General features: G+C 44.9%; 1 protein-coding gene across 2 annotated transcripts in view; it reads left to right on the top strand.

The window, feature by feature from the left end:
* Positions 1-21,629, top strand: part of DPYSL5 (dihydropyrimidinase like 5) — a 96,178-nt gene that overhangs the window by 35,556 nt on the left and 38,993 nt on the right. The window contains exon 2 of one of the 2 annotated variants that reach the window (XM_072770744.1): positions 6,918-7,182. In XM_072770744.1, coding sequence (XP_072626845.1) covers positions 6,922-7,182 — 261 coding nt within the window. In that variant the 5' untranslated portion in view covers positions 6,918-6,921. Of the gene's footprint in view, positions 1-6,792; positions 7,183-21,629 lie in introns of those variants that run through there. The other variant, XM_072770746.1, reaches the window with a different exon arrangement.

Below are 21,629 nucleotides of genomic sequence, written 5' to 3'. Positions count from 1 at the left end.
GAAGGCTTCCTGCAGAAAAAGATGCCAGGAATATCTTTTCTTCGTTTAGTTTAGCAAAGACTAGCAGGAAAAGCTGGAGGAATGTGGTACTAATGAGGTTACTGGGGGAGGTGAGAAGCATAATGAATGTCAACCCTCGGTGGTGAGGGGCGACTAGGTGGGATGAGACATCTTGGCCACCCAGACAATTTGGAAATCTAGAAAAGAGATACTGGGTCCCAAGACCCTCTCACCATCACCAAACAGCTCTTCTCACTCATTCACAGGTCTGGTCTCTGGTACTCCATGAGAGACACCCAGTTTAAGCCAATACCTGGTAAATTAGTTTTCAGGCTTTCAGGCAAGAAATGTCCCCCTTACCCATTTAGTCACTTCGTAACATAGTCTGGGGCTTTGTCGCCCACTAGACCAAAACTCTAGAGAGCAAGGGCTGTGTGTCATCTTCAGGGTTGTCTCAATGCTTAATGCTGAAGAGAGTGAGGTTACAGAGTATTTAGTGCACACAAATGTTCATTCTATTTATTTGTTTTTTAAAAATTTTATTTATTCATAGAGCCAGAGAGAGGCAGAGACATAGGCAGAAGGAGAAGCAGGCTCCCTGCAGTGAGCCTGATACAGGACTCAATCCCAGGACGCCAGGATCATGACCTGAGTCAAAGGCAGATGCTCAACCACTGAGTTACCTAGATGCCCCACAAATGTTTATTTTAAACAGATATTCTCCAAAACCATCACGAGCAAGGAGGGAGTATATTAAGCAGCCTTACTATGATATTATCCAAACACACCAGCATAGTCTTGCATGTTCTGAGGACTTAGTCACCTCAAAAGGCTGAAGGCCTACAGGCAGTTTTGATGACAGCAGCCCCTAGTCTGAAGCTGGACATCTGCCAGAGGGTGGGAGTGGAGCTCACAGCATTCACTTACGTGGCTCCACCAGGCGGCTTGAGATCCATCCAGGTTCTGGGTCACACCCCCAACATGTTGGCATTATGGCTCCAGGCCAGTACTGTAGGCTCTTGTATTAGTCTGCTCAGGCTACCATAACAAAATACCACAGACTGGGGGGTGGGGTGTTCAAAATACCATAGACTGGTAGGGTGGCTTATACAACAAAATTTATTTTCTCACATCCTGAGCCTGGAAGTCTGACACAAGAGTGTCAATGCGGTAGGTTTCCGGTGAGAACTCTCCTGGCTGATAGATAGCTCCTTTCTTACAAGGCCTTTTTCTCAGTGCTTTGGCAAAGACCATAGCAATGGTAGGTGGGGGAGGGAGCCCTCTGTACTAATCCTTAGATCAGGGCCCCACCCTATGACCTCATTTAACCTTAAAACCTTCTTTAGAGGGGACGCCTGGGTGGCTCAGTGGTTGAGCATCTGCCTTCAGCTCAGGTCATAATCCTGGGGGCCTGTGAAGAATGTAAAAATCACCTGTAACCCTTCTACCTAGAACTAAGTCTCAACCTTTCCTTTAACTCAGACAGACCTGAATATGAACCCGATCCTTCTTCCAGAATTGTGTGACCTTTACTTTGCAATACTTCTGTTTCCTCCTCTTAAAAAGGGGACTAAGGTTCTGGCCTTGTTCCTACTTGTCAGAGTTGCTGTGTAGTTGAACACATGTGAAGTGCCAGGCACGGGGTGATGGCTTACTAAGAGCGATTGCTCTCATTTCTAATTGAAGAAGACACCCTTGCCTTTTGATACCAGCCACAAAGCTCAGACAGGAATCCCCAGTAATTCATTATCACATCACCCTCCCAGGTCCCCCACCCTCCAGGTGTGGACTCTGGAGCATGTATTCTAGATTAATAAGCAAATCAATATTCTCTGTAACAGTGTTACAACAGTAACAAACAATAAGCAGTTTCCCAGCATAAGTATTCCTATTTTCCCTCTTGCCCTAAAGCAGCTTTAAAAGTAAGGATTAAGGACGCCTGGGTGGCTCAGTGGTTAAGCATCTGCTTTTGGCTCAGGGCGTGATCCCAGGATCCTGGGATCAAATCCTGCATCAGGCTCCCCACAGGGAGCCTACTTCTCCCTCTGCCTATGTCTCTGCCTCTCTGTGTCTCTCATGAATGAATAAATAAATAAAATCTTTTTTTTAAAAAAAGATGAGAATTATAGATTTGCACAGGGGCTTAGGGGAGTGTCTTTTGGGCCACTCCTACTACCACCACCACTTCCCTCTCCTAGTGCAAACTGAGAAGTCGCATCTCTCCTTTCATGGTCACACTTGGCCTCGGCTTCGTAATGAGAGAGAGGGAGATTGCATCTGTCAGATGTTCCGGGCTTCCTTTGACCAGGGTGGTTGTGTCCCTCACCTGAGTGCAAACTCATTTCCTAATTACATCTTAAATGAAAACTCCAGTTTTCAGATTTTAGGACAAAAAGATCAAATCTACTCAGCTTTATTATTTTTATTTTATTTTATTTATTTATTCATGAGAGACACACACAGAGAGAGGCAGAGGCACAGGCAGAGGGAGAAGCAGGCTCCACGCAGGGAACCCAACGTGGGACTCGATCCCGGGTCTCCAGGATCACGCCCTGGGCTGAAGGCGGCGCTAAACCGCTGAGCCACCTGGGCTGCCCTATCCCAGCTTTAGACAATAAGCTTGTGGCTAGGACTGTCCCATCTTCCCATCTCTCCAGCCTGACTACTCCCCACCACTTCTTTGCCTAGTACCTTTCTCACTAGGGGAAGGGCCACTTCTCCCCAGAGGTTGGACCCATACCTGGTGGGGAGCAGATGTTCTTGGGTAATAGCTGTTGCTGTGCAAGGGAACAGAACTTGTTCCCCAGCAGCAGCCCCATAAAGGGCCGGCCTCTCCTAACAGTAGGAGAGCCTTGTGGTTGAACCTAAATAGGCACAGCAAACTTTCGGGGTGTGGAGATTCCATGCACTCCAGTATGGTCAGGTTGACAAAAACAAACTGCTTAACCAAGTGTGTCCAGGAGAGCGGGCTAAGATCTCCAGAGAGCTGACCTATCTCCTTACAGAGGGTATTCTTTCAACGGGGTCTAAGGCCTTTTCATCCTGGGACACAGCCTCCTCCCAACTTAGCAAGTGGCAGGCAACAAAATGACAAGAATAAGAGGAAATCCATTGCTTTCTTTGTTCTGTCCACAGTAATTGCTGTATTGGAATAGGGATAAAAGCTGAGCATTGTCCTGGACATAGAGTTGCCAGATATCCCAGAAAATAAATATGGAATGAACTACCACTCATTGCTTTAACCCATTCGATTGTGTTGGGATTCAACAAGTGGATGAGCCCATTCATTCGTTTACTGGTTTTGAATATCCTATACAGGAGGCTGGGGCTGAAGAGGGAGCAGAAACAATGATCACTGATAATGCTCTTGACTTTGAGAACCTTAGTTCAGAGGTGCAGATAGATTCCAGGGTCATGAAGTCTGGGAAGGGCCAGAGAGCCAGGGAAGGCTTCTCAGAAAGGGGGACAATCAAATTAGGTCCTGAAGAATGAGAAGTTTACCAAGGAGAAAAGTGGGCTTCATCCATGCCTAGGGAGACCCTACAATGGTGAAGTCTCCTTCCCCCTGGTCAGACTGTGTCCCATCTTTTCTAAGTCTAAATGAAAATCATTTCTGTTCAGATACTTAAGGGTCAGAAGGGTTGCTGATCCAATCGGAGTGTGCTTCCTGGATGGGAATCTGATTATCAGCTCACCATCATGGTAACTGTCTGAGCACCGACCCCTTTCCCTGTGTCCACTCTGCTTCACATCTCGGGCCCCACAGTGGCTCCACCACATCTCCCCATTCTGCTCACATCCTCTTGTTCTTCACTGCTCCCAGGAGCTCCCCTCCCCCAGCTGTTCAGAGCAGAGGGACAACAGATTCCTGGGTATTCCCACCTCTTCTGCATCTTCACAGATCTCCTTCCTATAAGCCTTGACCTTAACCTCTCTTGGGTCTGTTTCCTCTTCTGTGGATGGGCATAATAATATCTTCCTCACAGGTTTGCTAGAAGGATCAAATAAAATAAACCATGTAAGTTGACAGGGATCTGGCTTCCATTAATGATGGCCATCATTTTTCCACTCTGCAAGAACTTATATCACAAGTAATCCCTTGTCTTCGTATATCTTTAATCTCTCCTTTGACTCTCCTAGCTGTTTGAAAAATCTTAGATCTGTCCTAAATTGATATCTTCCTTCAGGCATGCTGTCCTCAGCCCATTTTATGGCTTCCTTTACTCACAAAGATCTTAACAAGTTTCCACAAACTTGCCTTCAACCACCATTTATCAAAGACTTGCTCCCCTCCAAAGCAGTGGTCAAGATCTCTCTGTAGTCCTTATCCCCCTCCATGGCATGGGCATATTTAATGCTAAGGGAAGGGAGCTCCAAGAGGAAAAGAATGGTTAGTGGTCAAATGTGGCCACTCAGTGTATAATCCATTTTGAGTTGATTTTTTGTATAAGATCTGAGATTTAAATCAAGTTTATTTTTTGCCTATGGATACCCAACATCATTTGCTAAAAACACTATCTTCATTGAATTCTTTTATTGCACCTTTACCAAAAATCAGTTGACCATACTTACGTGGGCTATTTCTGTTCCACTGATTTTGTGTTATCCCTCTATCCATACCACCCAGTTTTGATTACTGTAGCTATTTAATAATATTTAATAAGTCTTGAAATCAGGTAGACTAATTCCTCCTTCTTTATCTTCTTTGTCAAAATTATTTTAGCTTTGTCATTTCACATAAACTTTGACAATAAGCTAGCCTCTATCTACAAAAGATTTTTGCTGAGACAGAAACTGCGTTAAACGTATATATCAATTTTTCAATTGACATCTTTACTATGCTGGGTGTTTCTATCCATGAATATAGTATGTTTCTCCACTCACTTAGATCTTTGATTTCTTTCATCAACATTTTGTGGGTTTTAGCATATAAATCCTGTATATGTTTTCTTAGATTTATGCCTAAGCATTTCGATTTTTTTGCATGTACATGTGTTCATTGCTAGTATATAGAGAACTAACTTTCTGTATGTTGGTCTTGTATCTTGCATTCTTGCTGAATTCACTTATTTGTTTAGGAGATTTTTTTTTTCTTTATTTATTTATGATAGTCACACACAGAGAGAGAGAGAGGCAGAGACACAGGCAGAGGGAGAAGCAGGCTCCATGAACTGGGAACCCGACGTGGGATTCGATCCCGGGTCTTCAGGATCGCGCCCTGGGCCAAAGGCAGGCGCCAAACCACTGCGCCACCCAGGGATCCCAGATTTTTTTTTTTTTTTTGAAGATTTGTTTGGAATTTAAAAAAAAAAAAGATTCTTTGGGATTTTCTCCACAGACCATCATGTCATCTACAAATAGAGGTGGTTTTATTTTTTCCTTTTTGATCTATATGCCTTTTATTTCATTTTTTTAGACTTTATTATTTATTTATTCATGAGAGATACACACACAGAGAGAGAGGCAGAGACACAGGCAGAGGGAGTAGCAGGCTCTATGCAGGGAGCCCGACATGGGACTCAATCCCGGGTCTCCAGGGTCACACCCTGGGCCAAAGGCAGTGTTAAACCACTGAGCCACCTGGGCTGCCCTTCATTTCATTTTTTAATAGCTGGCTAGAACTCCCTTTGTTGAACAGCAATGAAAATAGTGGACATCCTTGCCTTATTCCCAGTTGTATGGGGGAAAGCACTGAGTCTTTTAAGCTTAAGTCTGATGTTAGCTATACGTTTTTCGTAGATGTTCTTTATTAAGTTGAGAAAGTTAACTTTTATTCCTACTTTTCCAAGAGCTTTTGTCATGAATAGATGTTGAATTTTGTCAAATGCTTTTTCTGCATCAAATGATATGATTATGTGATGCTTCTTCTTTAGCCTTTTAACATGGTGGATTACATTGATTATTGAACCAACATTGCATCCCTGAAATAAATCCCCTTTGCATGCTGTAGAATTCTTTTTATGTATTGCTGAATTCTACTTGCTAATATTTTGTTAAGAATTTCTGTATCTATACTCATGAGGGATATTATTCTATAGTTTTCTTTTTTTGTTACTGTCTTTGGCTTTGGTATCAGAGTAATAAAATGAGTTTCATAAAATGAGTTGGGAACGTTTCCTTCTCCTTTCCTTTCTGCAAGAGATTGGCATTAATTCTTTAAGCATATGGTAAAATTCTCTAGCTTTTAAAAATAGTGGTTCTGGGGGACCCAATCTGGAGCAAATAAAGCTGAATCTCTGGGGATGGAGCTTGAGTGAAGGTGCTTATCCAAAGCTCTGCAGATGAGCTTATTTACTGTACAGCCAGCTGTGGAGCTTTGGTGTGGTATTGGCCTTGAGGCAAGCATGGGAGGGCTAGCTGAAGCAGAATCTATCTGAAGAATGACATAAATTAAGCAACAGGGTGGCTTAGGGAATTTGGCTCTCTGAGACATGCCCCAGGAGCCTGTGATATCTTTGGGAGCATATGGTTTAATGGGGACATTGGTCATATAAGGCATCTGGGTTTAACTTGGCTGTTTAGAAGCCGTGAGTTCCTTACTTGCAATTTCAGTTTCTTGGTAAAATGCCACTCCTCAGAATGTTTTGGGAATGAAACCACACAGTAGATATTAAAATGCTTTCAGGCCTACCCAACATTTCAGAAAGGTAGACATTGATGTTTCTTTGAGCCCCAGAATCATCCTTACTGCCACTGTGTCATGATTCCCAGTAAGTCCCACTATGAGGTCAGTGGAAGGTTTGTGACTCCAGCTGGTTGTAGGACCAGTGTTCTCAGGCTGTGGAGAAACTTCCTTTTCTTCCCTGCTCACTTACTCTGCCCATGGAGTTTGCACTCTGATAGGAACAAGTGGGACCTTGGTTACAGTGGAAAAGGACTTTGACGTTAACTGGTGCCCTTCTTCTCACCTTCCATAGGAACATGCTTGCCAATTCAGGCAGCGTGAGGATTCTCATCAAGGGAGGCAAGGTGGTGAACGATGATTGCACCCACGAGGCTGATGTCTACATTGAGAATGGCATCATCCAGCAGGTGGGCCGTGAGCTGATGATCCCCGGAGGGGCCAAGGTGATTGATGCCACTGGGAAGCTGGTGATCCCTGGAGGCATTGACACCAGCACCCACTTCCATCAGACCTTCATGAATGCTACGTGTGTGGATGACTTCTACCATGGGACCAAGGTAAGGCTCCTGTTTGCTGAAAATGCCTTCCCTTTGGCTTCTTCTGTTTGTGGGGCTGCTCCAGAGTAGGCCCATGTGAACAGGATGCCCTCACTGTTTGCTGAAAGAAGGGTACTCTCATGGGGCCATGGTGGCAACTGACATAGGAAATTCCAGGCTAGATGTCATAGATCCCCATGACTACTGAAAAGGAGGTACATAGTAGGCCAGTCTTATAGATCATATCACTTACCTATGTACTGAGGCCAGACACTGATTTATGTTTACATTTCTGTGTCATATAATGCAGACCTACCTAGAAGAAGAGAATTAGCTGGTGTTTGTTATTGTGCATGTACATGATGGGGAGTGAGGTATTGATCCGATGGACTCCTTTGTGTATGATAAACTAAACCCATTCCCTAAAGATTGTGACAAATAGATATGCCTCTTCTAGATTATTTTAGTGGCAGTAATTATGAAACAGACATAGCTAGCTATCTTGTATTATCTCTTCTAGCTTCTTCATTATTTTTAAAAACAGGTGAATAAACGCTCTCCTTCCAGAGGGAGTTGCAATGGACAATATTTATAATTGTTGAGCTGGGCCTGAGGTGCTGGACCTTCCTGAATGCAAAATACAAAAATTCAGGCCTGTGAAATGAATGAATTAGGAGGATATTACAATTTGCAAAAAGAATTGCATGTGGGTTCTTTTAGCCTTTTTTTGTGTTCCAGAACCTCTGTCATCACTGTCATCCCTCCCGTTATAATTATCTGTCACATGTCAGCCTCTCCATGAACACCAGACCCTGGGCTCCTTAAGGTTTGACAGCCTGGCACTGACCAGAGGAACCAGAGTAGCGACCCAGTAAATGTTTGTTGAATGAAGAAGTGAATGGTGCTTATCTATGTGGGTCTCTGGACCCAGCTATGCTTCAGTCACCTATGAGGATTTTTTTTTTTAAGATTTTATTTATTTATTTGAGGGGATCTCTGGGTGGCTCAGCGGTTTGGCACCTGCCTTAGGCCCAGGGTGTGACCCTGGATCGGGTCCTGCGTCGGGCTCCCTGTGTGGAGCCTGCTTCTCCTCTGTCTTTGTCTCTGCCTCTCTCTCTCTATCTGTGTCTCTCATGAATAAATAAACAAAATCCTTGAAAAAAAAAGATTTTATTTATTTATTTGAGAGAGAGAGAGAGAACAAGCTGGGGGGGATGCAAGAGGGAAAGGGACAAGCAGACTCCCTGCCAAGCAGGAAGCCCAATGTGGAGCTCGATCCCAGGATCCCAAGATCATGACCCGAGCCAAAGTCAGACATTCAACTGACTGAGCCACCCAGGCACCCCGGAAGGTTTTCTTAAATGCAGAATTGAGTCAGAATTTCAGGATTTCAAGTCCCTGACCCTGGAGGCAGCCCCTTACACTGTGTGACTTCCAAAGGACTTGGAAGGGGTCCCCACTAGCTACTGGCCCAAGGGCTACAATCAGTCCTCTCTCCTATTTTGGCCCGCAGCCTCAGATCCCCAATGGCCCTGCACCCTAAAATCCTACCTCTGTTCTACAAGGGGTTCTCAGGGAGCCTTTTCCCATGCTCCAGTGTCTCCCCCTAGTATCCACTTTCCTAGAGGTTCAGATGCCCCCACTAGGCAGTGACTGACATGGCTCTCCAAACCCATCCCTGAGGAGCCTGGCTGGGGCAGACAGAGGCTGACCTTGGGGCCACAATTCGAGGCAGTTCTGCCCACCTCAGGCAGTTGGCCCTGTAGGTCTCCCTGAAGATATGCTCCCTTTCCAGTCCAGGAGCAACAGAGTGGACCCCCACAAAGCTGGGCTGTGAGGAGTCACAGTAGCCATGGTCTAGCCTGTTCTGAGGCAAGAATGCTCCCAAGACTAATACTTTAGCATCTGGGACCGAATCTTCCTACTCTGGTGAGCTCAGAGAAGAGAGGCCATAGGCAGAGCCTCCCTACTTTCTCTTCTGAAAATTCCTCCAGGACTTGTGGGTAATGCTTCACTGATGAAATAGGGAGCCCCACTCCATAACCTTGCTGGGTCCTCTTGCAGTGTACACTAGTGGCAGGACCTTTCTGGAGCGAGTGAGCTGAGCATATCTCATTCCCAATCCCCATGTACTGGAGCCAGGCCAGGCCAGGCCTGTTTGGTTTGTGGTCATTGTTGTTGCTATTTTTGTTGAAGCATAGCATAAATACTAAGAAGTGCACAAATTGTAAGTATATAGAACTGTCACAACTGAACACACCCTTGTAATCAGTACCCAAATCAAGAAACCAGACATTGCCTGCATCAAAGTCCCTCCTGAACCCCCTCCCAGTCATTATTCATTACTGAGGGTAACTACTATCCTGACTTCTAATATCATAGTTTAAAAAAAAAAAAAAAGCTTAATTGAAATTCACACACCATACAATTGACCCATTTAAAGTGTAGAAGTTAATGGTTTTTAGTTTTTGGTGTACTCCTCATAGATTGGTGCTATTTTATATAAATGAAATTAAGTAGTTTGTACCTTCACATTATCTTCCTTATATCAACATTATTTTTGTGAAATTCGTTCATGTTGTACTTTATTCACTTTTACTGCTTTGTAGTTTGACATACCACACGGTACTTATCAATGGGTATTTAGGTGGTTGCCAGTTATACTGTTGCTATAGATGTTCTTATACATCTTTGAGCAAATGTATGCACACAGTTCTGCTGGGCACATTCCTGGGAGTGGAATTGCTGGGTTGTAGGGTGCACATGTGCTCAGATTTAGGAGATGCCAAAAATTGTTTTCCACACTGGTTGTAACAATGTCTACTCCCAGCAGCAATGTAAAAGAGGCCATAGTATTTACCATCAACATAACTGTGATTACCCCCTCAGATCCCTGCTGGGGTCTATTCTGTAGTATGCTCAGGCCTTGCACCCAAAATTGTAGCTTTCTGGCTCCTACCCCCACCAAGGAGATCTTTAGTCCAAGGTTGGATGCCACACTGTCACCACGCTGTCTACCAGCCTCTCAGAGGGCAGGCTGGCCTTCTTTGTCTTATTTTTCACATTGTCATCTGCCAGGACCTCATTATCCAGGAGTGACAGCTTTTCCCCTGAGAGTCTTTAGCTCTTTATAGCCAGTGAAAAACTCAGCACACGCATCTTTGTGCAAGGTGGTGGGTAACTCTTGATCTTTTCCGGGCTTCTCATCCACGGGAGCAGCTGCCTCTAGAAAACACATAAAAGCCCTTATGTGATTTAAGGCCCCCCAGTCCATGTCAGGCCCTAGTTGTGGAGTGTTTAAAGGCCCACAGATCCTAAAGCCACCCTGGCTACCCATGTCACCTAAATCAACCTTTTGTTCTCTCTCCATCCCCTAAGCAATATTGAATATTGACATCCTTCTGCACCAGCCCTCATGTTGAGCATCTGTCTCCTAACACAGCCCCTGACTCAATTTCCCCTGGATCCCATCCATAGACCCTGCCCCACGTTCTGTCTCAGCCTCCCAAGAGCTGATTTCCTGTCCTGGTACTCCCACCCCTGCTCTCCCGCCTTCCCCTTCCCCTTGGTGATCCTACAGCTGGGTACTTGGGCTTCCTCTTTCCTCAGGGGGTTGACGATCCCCGGAGAGAGAAAATGCTCTCCTATTGCAGCGTTGCTCTGGGGGACATGTCGATTTAATTATTCACACGGTCTGTGGCACTCGTTCAGAGGCGGTGCTCCCTGGTACACCGACACTGACCTACTTTGTACATTCTAAGGAAGATAGCAGTTGATTCGCTCTAAGCATCTGGGTTTATAATAGAATAATAATCCTAAGGAAAGGCTCACGAGTGATTAGCCTAGAGAGAAAGAGAGATCAAGTTGCATCTTTTTGTTCTTGCCCAAAGGATCTGCGGGGCCTTGAACTCTGCACCCCCTAAGCTATGTCGTGCCTGTCAGTTTGGCGGTGGCAGCCAGGGCTGGGAAAACAAAACAGTTGAAAGCCTGGCTTTTCCGAGAGCATCTGGGTCTCCATTGTACTGGGTCTAAAGGGATTTCTCTAGTACTTTAACAAATGCTTTGCCTGCTTTCAGAGGCCGTGGCAGGCTCTGCCTGGCTCCCCTGGCTCTGCCTCCAGTGCTTATGATCCTCCTCCCCACCTCCTCCCACCCTCCCAACCTGCAGGCCCTGCCCTCCCCAGGCCCAGAATCTGGGTTTCCTGGAAGCAAAGCGCCAAGACCACATGCTAGTTAATCATGCAGACCCCATTGAAGAAGGAGGTTATCTCCCGTGGGGAGGCAGGGGGCAGAGGGAGGAGAGAGAACAAGTGATACCAACTGTGTTTCTCAAGGTCCAGGATTTCAGATGGGTCATGAGGTCTTTTATTATTATTCTGCTTAACTTACTCATAAATTATATTTATTCTCTTGTGTAAAGCTAATGTTACATAATAAAGAACGTTAATGCAGGCTCTTGAGCTCCACCCCACCAATGGCTCTCCACTGCGGGGTGAGAATAACAGAATCAGGCTTTTTAACCTAAAGGCACAGCCCCTTCACTAAGATGTTGATAGAGGGGGCAGGCATGGGCAATGGGGAAAAACCTCCCAGGTGCCTTTTCTGCTTCCCGCTCCTCCAAAAACATTAAGAACGACTGGCTAGGCAAGTGGTTTTCAACCCTTGGAAACAAGTTACATCAGAGCGACTTGGGGAATTTTTTTTATGACACCAGTATGCAGGCCCCAGGCCAGATCACTGAAATCTGTGTCTCTAGGTCTGCCTCTTTCCCATCAGTATTTTTTTTTTAAGATTTATTTATTTATTTTAGAGAGAGAGGGAGCAAGCGGGGGCAGAGGCAGAGGGAGGAGAGAGAGAGAATCCCAACCAGACTTCCGGCTGAGCACGGAGCCAGACACAGGGCTTGATCCCACGATCCTGAGATCATGACCTGAGCTGAAACCAAGAACTGGATGCTCAACCGACTGAGCATCCCAGGTGCCCCTCCATCAGTATTTTATCTAAAGCATCCGTGATGTCTAACATCGGCAGGTGGATTAATAAGGAACTTTCTCCATTCTTGAATAGCACATTGTCCTGGCTGTTAGTCCTACCGGTCTGACCCGCACCTTGTGTGTCAGGCTGACACTGGAATCCCCTTTGAAAGCTTGGGCCTGCTTTGCCTTGCCCTTGCCAGTCTTATTTATTTGCTTCTCTCCTATTCACATTCCAGGGTCAGATCAATGGGCTCCCAAATCCCAGCCTGGGTCCAAGTGCCTTTGAACTTCCTAGATTTCCCTGGCCCCATGTTCTCCCCTCCTTTCTATATCCCATTGACATCACCAGAGAGTGAGAAGCTGGCCATGGTAGAGATGTCATCAAATGGAAGTCCAGCTGGGTCTCTCCCTCTTCTTTGAGGGCTCAGAGATTCTCTCTCATCTGTGCCAGGGCCATCTGGTCACAGAGACAACCTCCCATTAACTCAAAATCAGCATCAGCAGGACATCTATTCTTCCCTTCAAGGAAGCCAAATCCAGGAAGAGTGCTTGGCCAACATGAGATCAGCCAAGGGGCTGTTCAATGGCATAGGTTTGGATAGCCTGCCTCATCCTACCCCCAGTGGAGGGTCCTGACCCTCCCTCCCCTTCTCTCACTACAGAGGACTGGGCCCTATCTGGCAGAGTCCTGAGATATGACAGGCTAGGATGTCATCTGGCTAGGATGCGTCCAACTTCCTTACCAAGGAGCCCATTTATCCATCCAGCAGACTGTTTTTCTACTTTGCCTTCTACTTTGCTGTTTTGGAATTAAACCTTTAAATGCTGCTCACTTCCTTTTTTTCTTTTTTCTTTTTTTTAACTCTGGTACTCTCCATTTCTGTTTAATTCTGGCCAAAATGTCTTTCCAGTCTTTTAGCTCTGCAGTAGCACTTCTTGCTTATCAGGACCCAGACTCCTATGGTCTTGCTTTTTTTTTTAAGTAGGCTCCCTGAAGATCAGGTCATCAGGTCCTGAGATTATAGCCTGAGCCGAGACCAAGAGTCCAATGCTTAACTGACTGAGCCACCCAGATGCCCCTATGGTCTTGCTTATTTAATTGATGTTCCCAAGTTCACTTGGATCCTCATTGCTGCCAAAAGCTGTAAGGGACCTTAGAAATCTAGTTCCACCCTCCCATTGATGGAAAAATCAATGAGTTGCCCCCAAGTGCCAGAGGTAACTAGACCACAATGCAGGTTTCTCAGTCTGAGGGTCTTTTTCCCATGTCACTCGGGGGCTCTTCTGAAACCCCAGAGCAAGGTAGTCACCCCTTTTCACCTCGCTTTTGGCGAGCTGCACACGGGGTTTCCTTGACATGATGGCTCTAATTTTGCCTGGACCAGATGAAGTCATCCCAGAACTGACGTGCATTGGGCAGACAGCAGAGTGAGCTCTTGCCTGCCTGAAATGGTGGCTTTTGAAATCACCACTTGTCCCTGGAGGAATAACATCCTTCTTAGATGCTGACAGTTTTTTGCCATTTACAAATGGGTGTTGTGAGGATTAAATGAGGACGCATGAGAAACACTTCCCACTGTGCCCGGCACAGAGTTACATATGATAAATGTCAGTTCCCAGGTGGTGACTACCTGCATCCACCCTAGGCCTGGCGTAGACTCTGTCTCCAGTCTCTCAGATCCAGCTTTGCAAAGAAAGTGCCCTACTGGGCAGCCCCGGTGGCACAGCGGTTTCAAGGGCATGATCCTGGAGACCCGGGATCGAGTCCCACATCGGGCTCTTTGCGTGGAGCCTGCTTTTCCCTCTGCCTGTGTCTCTGCCTCTGTGTGTGTGTGTGTGTGTGTGTGTGTGTGTGTGTGTGTGTCGTGGATAAATAAATAAAATCTTTAAAAAAAAAAAAAAAGAAATTGTCCTACTGTCCATCTAGAGCCCGTGCTGCCTGTGTCCTTGGATTTGCCAGCAGGCCACACTGACGAGTCTTCTCTCAGAATCCACTCTCCTCCCAGCTGGTTTTCCTGGGCCAGCTGCCACCACACCATGCCTGATCTTCCTGCAGTCCTGTGGCCCTCTGGTGCGGCTGTGCTGGTTGGGATCAGCACAGCAGGGCTCGTCTTCCTTTTCTGAATCCCCACAGTCTCAAAGAAGATCTCCATGAGTGCCTCATGAAGTGGCTTCCCCCTCTAAGCCACCTGGAGGTCATCCCTTCTCCTGCCTCTCCCAGCGGGACCTGGCACCCATGCAGGGTTGCATTAGTTTTCTATTGCTTCATAACAAATTAAAACAATGCCCACTTACTAGCTCACAGTTCTGTAGGTCGGAAGTCCAAGCACAATGTAACTGGGTTCTCTGCTCAGGGTCTCAAAAGGATACAATCAAGTTGTCGGCTGGCCTGCTGCTTTCTCCGGGCATTCAGAGTCCTCTGCCCAGCTCATGTGCTTGTAGCAGAATTCAGTTGCTTGCAGCTTGGGGGCTGAGGTCCCCAATTCCCTACTGGCTATCAGCTGAGGGCCCATCTCAGCAACTCAAGCCTGGCACCGTTCCTTGCCCTGTGCACCCCTTCGTCTTCAAAGCCAGCAACAGAGACTCTATCACTTTGAATCCCTTTTCTATCAAATCCCTCTGACTTAGAATCTCTTTTGCCAGAAAGAACCCTGCCCCTTTAAGAACTCACCTGATTAGCCTCAGGTCCCCCCCCCCCCCCCCAGCATCTCCCTTTCTTAAAGTCAGCTGTACCATGGGACGCCTGGATGGCTCAGCTGTTGAGCATCTGTCTTTGGCCCAGGACGTGATCCCGGTATTCCGGGATCGAGTCCTGCATTGGGCTCCCTGTGAGGAGCCTGCTTCTCTCTCTGTCTCTCGTGAATAAATAAATAAAATCTTAAAAAGAAAAAGTCAGCTGTACCATATAACACATGGGTAATGGGGTCTCATCTTATTCACCCGGCCCCTTCCATACTCATGGGAGGGGCCTGTACAGGGCATGTTTCACTGGGAGTCATTTGCCTACCGTGGTGGTGGGGGAATCACATGCAAAACCATGGCCATCCTATAGGCATTTTGCCCTGGCCCATCTCCACTCCACTGATTTTGCTTCAACTACTTAAATCTTTTTTTTTTTTTTAAGATTTTTTTTTAATGTATTCATGAAAGACACAGAGAGGCAGAGACATAGGCAGAGGGAGAAGCAGGCTCCCTCTGGGGAGCCCGATGAAGGACTTGATCCCAGGACCCCAGTATCATGACCTGAGCTGAAGGCAGACACTCAACCACTGAGCCACCCAGGTGTCCCACTACTTAAATCTTTTTAAGGTTCCACATTTACATTTTTTTAAAGATTTTATTTATTTATTCATGATAGATATATATGTAGATAGAGGCAGAGACACAAGCAGAGGGAGAAGCATGTTCCATACAGGGAGCCCGACGTGGGACTCGATCCCAGGTCTCCAGGATCACACGCTGGGCCAAAGGCAGGCGCTAAACCGCTGCACCACCCAGGGATCCCCCCACATTTACATTTTTTAAATCAGAAAATCATCTGGCCCCCCCTTCACTTCACAGTCCTCTGTGCCTCATGTCATGTTTCTGCTGAAGAACCTGCCACGGCTCCCTATTGTCTAAGATGTCAAGTTTAGATTTCTGGGCCTTCACCCTGGGCAGCTCTCCATCTGATCTTGCCTCTCCCTCCAGTCTTCATTAGCAGCACATTCCCATGTCGGCCAGGGGTTTTTTCTCTTCCTGTGAACATCCTATGCTCCCCACTGCCGTCCCTTCCCACTGTCCAGGGAACCCTTCGAGGCCTACCAAGCCCATGTCACATTTTTCCTCCACCTAATTCAGATCCAGGATCCCACTTTCTCCTCCCTGGCTGACATAATTTGTCTTCTTGGGGTTTTCAAATTGTTTCCTGCATAGTTTTGTCCTCCAGTTAAATCGAAGAGTATTTGAGGGGCAGAGACCACAATTTATATTTAACCCATGACCCACCATAGAGCTACATAGCTTGAAACATAGAATAGATGTTCAAGAAACATCTTTTGTATGGATGTCAGCACAGTGTGGTACTAATAAGCACAAATTGGAGTAGGCCATTGGAATCTGATTTTCAGCTCCATATTTACTGGCTGTATGATTTGGACAAATTAATCTCTCTCTGTTTCTCAATTTCCTTCTCTGGGAAATGGAGAATATAATATTATTTTATGTGTGTTAGTCGAGTTGCTCTTTGTAAAGAACTTAAAATAATACTTGGTGCTTACCAAGCATTATATGGGGCTCCATTAAATCAATCACTCAATCACCCAGTCGTTCTAATCGAGGACCAACACCTGGAAAATCTGTACAGCTTTCTCATGAGCTACATATTAAACTGTTAGGCATCCAATAGGAACTAAAAAGTTGGATTCTGTTTCTACTGTTAGTTTAACTATGTGTGTTTTAGATTTCAAATGGAGTCTAATAGTAACAGTGATGAATTCTAGATGATTTTCTCTCTTCTTTCTCTTAAAAGCAGAAATAACCTGTCATAAACTCTGCAGGCATCAGGAGCTATAAAAGATGCCCTGCTTCAAATCAGTTACCTTGCTTAACAAAACCTTGCCAGCAAATTTCATTCTATATCTACATTAATTGGCCAGGCAAAATGTAGGCCAGGTTGACCCTACTTAGAACAAGTGTAAGAGGAGGTCTATTGTTTCTTATAAATTTTACATCTGGTATTGGAAAAAAATCTCCTGTAGTGACCAAGCAGTTCCTCAATTTCTAGAATAGGGTTTCCAAAGAATTTATCTATACAGAGATTATTGCATTTCAAAACCTTTGGTTCCAGAATAGAAATAAATGCTCCCTCTGTGATCCCAAACATGCTGGAAACCTTTCATACCTCATACAAGAAGTTCTGCTTTTATATTCTCATCCTTTGGGATTTAAAAAAAGAAAATAGAGAAGAAAAATACATCATGTGCTGTCTGTATATTTCAGTGATACATATAGTACGTGAAGGATGTATTTTTCTTCCTTTTCTTTCTTCTTTTTCTTGTCTTAAAGCTTGCATATTTTTTAATAGTTTGAAATATTTGAACATAGCTTTATGGAAAGCCTCAAAAATCTTAACTGAAGTATCTCTTTTCCCAAACCTTGCTGTAGTTGCCTCTGATGTGAGGTGGTCATCGGATTGCATTGCATGTAAGGTGCATCTTAGAATGATGCACTGACTGGCAGGTAGAAATGTGTGTAGATCTTTTCCCCTGATGATTTCAGCCTCATCATTCCCTCAAGTGATCAGTGCAGCCAAGCACATTTATTTCTCCTTCTGATCCTTATTTATTTCTTGTTAATTAAAAATTAGGAGCTGTAATGATCCTTAATTAGTGACTATATGAAGATAAAACTATGGACCAACTATAGTAAGAACTTTCTCACTGATCACTTTTTCTCTCTCATACTCCCCTTCATACACTTTCACATTCTCACACTCACACATGCTCAGTAACACACACATTTTTTTTTTTTAAGATTTTATTTGCTTATTCATGAAAGACATACACATAGAGGAACAGACACAGGCAGAGGGAGAAGCAGGCTCCATGCAGGGAACCCAACGTGGGACTCGATCCTGGGTCTCCAGGATAAGGCCCTGGGCCGAAGGCAGCACTAAACCGCTGAGCCACCCGGGCTGCCCCTCACACACAATTTTAGAGCTGGAAATACCGTTAAAGATTAATGAATCCAACCCCTAATGCATAAATAATAACTTTCATGTTTAGATTTAAACTCTCCACAGTATTTTCAATTAATATTTAGAAATAAAATTAGGGGCGCCTGGGTGGCTCAGTCGGTTAAGCATCTGCCTTTGGCTCAGGTCATGATCCCGGGGTCTCGGGATTGAGCCCTGCATTGGCTTCCCTGCTCAGCGGGGTGCCTGCTTCTCTCTCTCCCTCTACCTCTCCCCTCCGTGTTCGTGCATGCATGCTCTTTTTCTGTCTCAAATAAATAAATCTTTTAAAGAATAGATAATATATATTGTGAACTCTATTTTGGAGAGGAATCTGAATAGAATGAAGAAGATCATGATTAGATAACCTAGGAAACCCCTTTTTTTGTTTTAATCCATGTGGGTTTTTTTTTTTTTTTTCAACAAATTGACATAAAATAAGACATTTTAAAAAGTGTATAGTTTGAGGGACGCCTGGCTGGCTCAGTCAGTGATCTCAGGGTTGTAAGTTCTAGGCCCATGTTGGGTATAGAGATTACTTAAATAAAATCTTGGGGCACCTGGATGGCTCAATGGTTGAACGTCTGCCTTTGGCTCAGGTTGTGATCCCAGGGTCCTGTGATAAAATAAAATCTTTAAAAAATAAAATAGGGATCCCTGGATGGCTCAGTGGTTTGGCGTCTGCCTTCAGCTCAGAGCGTGATCCTGGAGTCCTGGGATCAAGTCCCGCATCGGGCTCCCTGCATAAAGCCTGCTTCTCCCTCTGCCTGTGTCTCTGCTTCTGTGTGTGTGTGTGTCTCTCATGAATAAATAAATAAAAGCTTAAAAAATTTTCCTTAAATAAAATTTTAAAATGCATAGTTTGTATACACTGTAAAGCCATCACCATTAATATCATAAACATATTCATCACCCCAAAGGTTTATTTGTGTCCCTGTAATCCTTTCTCTGCCCTTAATGACCACTGATCTCTTTTCTATCACATAGATTAATTTGCATTTTCTCACATTTTTATATAAATGGAATAATCCAGTATGTATTCCTTTTTTGGCCTGGTTTCTTCCACTCAGCATTATTAAGTTTTCGGTTCTTATAGATAAAACTACTATGAACATTTGGGTACAAGTGTTTGTGCAGACGTGTGCTTATTTCCCTTACTTAATCACCTAGCAATAGAGTGTCTAGGTCATACAGTAGATGTATATTTAACTTTTTAAGAAATTGTCAAACTGGTTTCCAAAGTGGTTGCAATGTTTTGTATCCTTTCGGTTTCCACATCTTTGCCGTTACTTGTTATGATCAGTCTTTTTGTTTTTTATTATTTTTTAAGATTTAAAATCTTATTAAAGATTATTATTTAAAATAATGCTGGGAGCCTGTTGCAGGACTCGATCCCAAGACTCCAGCATCACAACCTGAGCTGAAGGCAGACTCTCAACCACTGAGCCACCCAGGTGCCCCCAGTCTTTTTAATTTTAGCCATTCTAACAGGTGTGTAGTGGTACCTTGTGTTTTTTTTCCCACTAGATTACTGGTTTATTATAAAAGGATATAACTCAGGAACAACCAGATGGAAGAGATGCATAGGGTGAGGTGGGGCATGAGACCTGGAGCCTCCATGCCCTCTCCAGATGCACCACTGTCCCCACATGTCCATGTGTTCACCAACATGGAAGTTCTCCATTGTGAGGTGTTTCTTTAAAGATATTTATTTATTTATTTATTTATTTATTTATTTATTTATTTGAGAGAGAGTGAGAGCAAGAGAGATTGCAGAGGCAGAGGGAAAAGCATACTCCCAGCTGAGCAGGGAGCTTGAGACTTGGTACTCCATCCCAGATCCCTGGGATCATGACCTGAGCCAAAGGCTTAACCAACTAAGCCACCCAGGCGCCCCTCTATGATCCATTTTAAGTTAGTTTTTGTGTATGGTGTATGGTAGAGGTTGAGGTTCAGTTTTTTGTGTTGACTGTCCAGTTGTTCCAACACCATTTGTTGACAAGATTATCCCTTGTCATAAAGCAGTTGACTATGTATGGATCTATTTCTGGACTTACTTTTCTAGTCTTTTGATCTATTTGTCTGTCTTTACACCAATACAACCCTGTCTTGATTTTTATATCTTTACGATAAGACTTGAATGCAGATAGTGTAAGTCCTCCAACTTTGTTCTGCTTTTTTTCTTCTTTTAAAGATTTTATTTATTTATTTCCTTGGGGTAAAGGCACAAGCGGTGGGAAGGGGCAGAGGGGAAGGAGAAAGAGCATCTTAAGCCGACTCCGTGCTAAGGACAGAGCCCAAAGTGTGGCTAGATCTCACAACCCTGAGGTCATGACCCGAGCCAAAATCAAAAGTCAGACGTTCAACCAAGTGAGTCACCCAGGTGCCCCTGTTCTTCTTTTTCAAAGTTGTCTTGGTTGTTTCATCTTTGGGAGCAAACTTTTTTAGTGCAGGCTATAAACCAAAAACTTAAGAGAACAGTAAACTGAGTGCATTAACCAAATACTTGATAAACATCCTCTGCCCTTAGCATGGTCCCTTTCTGTTAGCTAAAAGCTAAGACTTTTCTTTACGTTTTTCTCAAGTTATTTGGAGGGGGGGAAAAGCTATGACTGTGTGTGTGTGTGTGTGTGTGTGTGTGTGTGTGTATAGTGTGTGTTAAAAGAAATGTTACTGGGTATTGGGGGTCCAGGTGAGGGCCTTGAGGATGTTGTCCTCATGACACTGGGCTACATACCGATGGAGATCTAGTATCTTCAAGTGACTTGGATCTTACCCTACAGTAAGCTGTAATGACATCATGGGGAAGAGCCCATTTTGCTCCCTCTCTGCCTTAGTCAGTGGCAAATACGGGGAGGCTGGGGAGGACTGAGGGAACTAGAGGAAGATAAAAGTTTTGTGGACTGGGGCACCTGCATGACTCAATGTTTGAGCGTTTGCTTTTGGCTCAGGTCATGATCCTGGGGTCCCAGGATTGAGTCCCGCGTCAGGTTTCCCACAGGGAGCCTGCTTCTCCCTCTGCCTATGTCTCTGCCTCTCTCTCTCATGAGCAAATAAAAAAATCTATAAAAAACAAAAGTTTTGTGGACTGAAATTCTAACCACTGAGCCATTGCCACCCTTTCCTTGTCCCTCTGCCCTGTTTCCATTCTTTTTGGTATCCCTTGTTACTGCCAGGCTTGGGCTGTAGCTTCTCTTTTCTGGGTTGATGGCCTGAGTCACTTGCTTGGTTTAAGATACTCTAGAACTCACATTTGGGAAAGCATACTAGCTCCAAATCTCTATGCCCTAGGCTTAATGGCCCATCAAAGAGTATATTTTCCCTGCTGTGTGGAAAATACAGGGTTCAGAATGAAGCATGGTGGGCCTCTGATGGACTGTGGGATCCCAGGCCCCGGGGTGGCTCCTGGCGGCGCATGGCTCTCCACTGATGAGCTTCCGTCCCCTGCCCTCCTACAAGAGGGACGTGTCGAGCTGTCCAGGCCCATTTGTCAGAGTACCTGTTATATCCAATATTCACTTATTTTGATCTTTAAAGCCCCCTCTCCCCCACCTCAGACAGGTCTTGTTATTATCTCAGTATCCTTTCTTCCCAGGTGAGGAAGCGGAGTCTCAGAAAGTGAAATATTTGCCACGCTTATCAGTGCAGGGACAGGTGTGCCTGCCTCCCAGTCTTGACTCCAGCCCCATTCCTGAGCACCATGTATCCAGGGAGGCCCCAGGGCAGCCTCCCTCAGCAGTTTGATGGTATTGTTATCCTTAGCTTTGGGACCAGATTGAG

The sequence above is a fragment of the Canis lupus genome, chromosome 12, assembly GCF_048164855.1.
Source record: "Canis lupus baileyi chromosome 12, mCanLup2.hap1, whole genome shotgun sequence".
In the NCBI taxonomy this organism is placed as follows: domain Eukaryota; kingdom Metazoa; phylum Chordata; class Mammalia; order Carnivora; family Canidae; genus Canis; species Canis lupus.
Note: the sequence above shows the minus strand (reverse complement) of the source record. Positions and strands in the feature narration are given on the sequence as shown.